The 2966-nt window shown below is 41.0% G+C and overlaps 1 protein-coding gene across 1 annotated transcript; it reads right to left on the reverse strand.

Annotated features, from left to right (window-relative positions):
- Positions 1-523: 523 nt before the first annotated feature.
- Positions 524-1468, reverse strand: LOC114099817 (olfactory receptor 5B3-like). Its single transcript, XM_027944329.2, has one exon. The coding sequence runs from the start codon at positions 1466-1468 to the stop codon at positions 524-526; it is 945 nt and encodes a 314-aa protein (XP_027800130.2).
- Positions 1469-2966: the final 1498 nt, after the last annotated feature.

The following is a 2966-nucleotide window of genomic DNA, read 5'->3' on the forward strand; positions in this document are numbered from 1 at the left end:
GACATAGATGAGGGCAAATCTTCTTTCATAAGCCTATTATTTCAAATACTAGACTCTTTGGGAGACACAATTACACATGAAGAAGCATGCTTCAGTGGCTACTTGGTTATCACTTAACCTACTCAAACCAACAAATTAACCACCACAAATAGTGACATCACAATTAGTTCTGGTAAATATACCTCATCCATCTATATGTGATCTCATGGGACACCTGCATGAATTTCCTCTATTTCTGGATTTTGTTGATCCACCATATTTGCATTGACATATGGTAGAAAAAAAGACACATGTAAAAAGTAGTGAAGACATCAACATCGTCAGTGAGAGTTTTCACAAGCATACCCCGAAGAGAGCTATTCTCATTTTGTTTTTCTGGACAAAATATTTCTTTTTTCTTTTCCAGACAAGAACAGGTAACAATATCACAAAAGAACTTTAGTGTGGGGATAAAATGCAACTCAGCACATGGAGGGAATGTGAGAGAAATGAACCCAGCAATTGTGCACCAAAATTCAAAATCCTAAAGATTATTTTGCTTCTGGCAAATGAATAAACTCTTGATCTTCAAGAAGGCACCCTTGACTTCCCTGTTCCTCAGGCTGTAGACCACAGGGTTCAGCATGGGGATTACCATAGTATAGAACACAGATGAGATTTTGTCTGTGTCCATGGAGTGACTGGAGCTGGGCTGTAAGTACATGAAGATAACAGTCCCATAGAAAATGGAGACTGCGGTGAAGTGGGAGGCACAGGTGGACATGGCCTTCCTATATCCTGCTCCTGAGCGCATCTTTAGGATGGTGATAAAAATGAACATGTAGGATATTAAGATAACTAGGAGAGCAAAAAAGATATTGAAGCTCACAATAGAAACAAGAACCAGTTCACTAACAGGCCTATCAGAGCAAGAGAGAACCATGACTGCTGGAACATCACAGAAAAAATGGTGGACCACATTGGACTTACAGAAGGAGAGACTGAACATGTCCCCAATGTGGATAGAGGCATTCAGGAAACTAACAATGTAGGAGCCTAAGATCAGCCAGGTACACACACGTGTGGTCATGGTGGTGGTGTAGTGCAGGGGCTTGCACACTGCTACATAGCGATCATAGGCCATTGAGGCCAGGAGGTAATTTTCAACAGTACCAAAGGCTCCAAAAAAGTACATCTGAGCAGCACACGCATTGTAGGAGATGACCTTGTCTCCTAAAAGGAGCCCAGCTATGACCTTGGGAGTGACAGCTGAAGAGTAGCAAAAATCCACCAGAGACAAGTTACCAAGAAAAAAGTACATGGGAGTGTGGAGACGGGAGTCCAAGACAATCAACAGGATCATCCCCAGGTTCCCAACCAGAGTGATGGTGTAGATGAGGAAGAAGGTCACAAAGAGGGGAAGCTGTAGATCTGGGACCTTGGTCAGTCCCAGCAGGATGAACTCTGTCACTTCTGTCCTGTTTTCCATCAGTGATACCTCACAATCACTATATATTATATAATCATGAGGGGAAAAACAGAAAGATAAAGAAATTAATTGAATTTGAAAGCATGCATACATGTTGTACTTTGAGATTCGCCAGAAATAGCATGGCTATCAGAATCAAATTTGGTGCATTAATTATGAAAAGGGTTACATACTGTCAAATCTTTAGAATCTTAATCACATACACAATTTTTAAAACTACACACATTTGTTATCTGACATGTAGTCAATTAAAATTTTGATCATAAGGACTATTAAGGATGAATCTACCCAGGCTCCTCTGCTGAATTCATTACAAACTGACCCTCCTTTTTGCCCACATTCCCAGAACTGCAGAAGGCCCTGAGGCTGTGTATCCACTGGCTCCTCTCAACATCATGAGTTCTATTGGTTGTTTCCTCATGTATATACTAAAGCACAAGAGGTACAGTAATTTAATCATCATTTGTACAAGTGTTAGTTGAAAATCCTGGCTCTGGACACATGAAAACCTTTTATACGTGTTGAGTAGTTCCTAAGTCTAAGGGTCTCATCTGTATTTTAACTGAATTTATGGTGAACAAAGGGTTTGATAGATGAGGGTAGTTTCATCTTGTTCACTATATATTTGCCTCTAATTGGATGACAAATAAAGAAAGAAAAACCCAGAATGGTAAATTGACCCCTCTTTAATAACAAAAGTATCATAAGTAAATTAAAAAATTTGAATTGCATTTTAACCTTTTTCCCATCATAAAATGTTTATTATCCTCAGCATACCTGCCCACGTTGATGTGGTTGGTGTGATTGAAGCATAAACTATTGATTTAGGTTGAAGATGGGTTTGGCTTTGAAGCATCATAGCACATCTCTCTGCACAGCAGGTGTGGTAGGGTAACCAAGGGTGGTGGGACCCTGAGATGCCTGGGGATGCTGTTCTGAGTGAAGGTACATCATCAAGGCACAGAAGACTTGGAGCTTAAACTCTTGGAGGAGATGCGTATCAGACCTTCCATTTACCACCCAGGAGTCACTGGTCCTATCCCAACCCCTCAGACATCCAATTTCCATCTGTAAAATGAAGACAGTGAAGAGACCTGCTTTGAGCTAATGTTGTGAGAACTAAGTAAGACAACGCTCAAAGGACTACAGCCTGATGGGCATAGGCACAGCCTGCAGAGTGTAGCCATCATGATGTTTTCCTTAGGCTGTGATCATGGCCTATGTCCTGGTTCAGTCAAGTTGGATGCCAACATGCGGGGCTTCATTGGGGGTGACATTGGACTCTTGGAACATAACTCCCCAGTGGGCCTCTTCTCCCATATTAGGGCCCATGTCCTGTTCTGTGCTCTCCAGTGATTGTCAGTCTGTTCTGATTCAAGTGTATGATCTCTGCTTCTACAATTCCATGAGATCTTATCATTTTAAAATTTCTTCCTTGCTACCCATTTTAATTTGGACATAAGAGTCCATTGTTCTTAAAACCTATTCTTTCTCTCAC

The sequence above is a fragment of the Marmota flaviventris genome, chromosome 9 (genome assembly GCF_047511675.1).
Source record: "Marmota flaviventris isolate mMarFla1 chromosome 9, mMarFla1.hap1, whole genome shotgun sequence".
NCBI classification, from domain to species: Eukaryota; Metazoa; Chordata; class Mammalia; order Rodentia; family Sciuridae; genus Marmota; species Marmota flaviventris.

Excerpts from the sequence above, each read along its gene's own strand:
- LOC114099817 (XM_027944329.2), bottom strand. The coding sequence starts at position 1,468 with ATGGAAAACAGGACAGAAGTGACAGAGTTCATCCTGCTGGGACTGACC.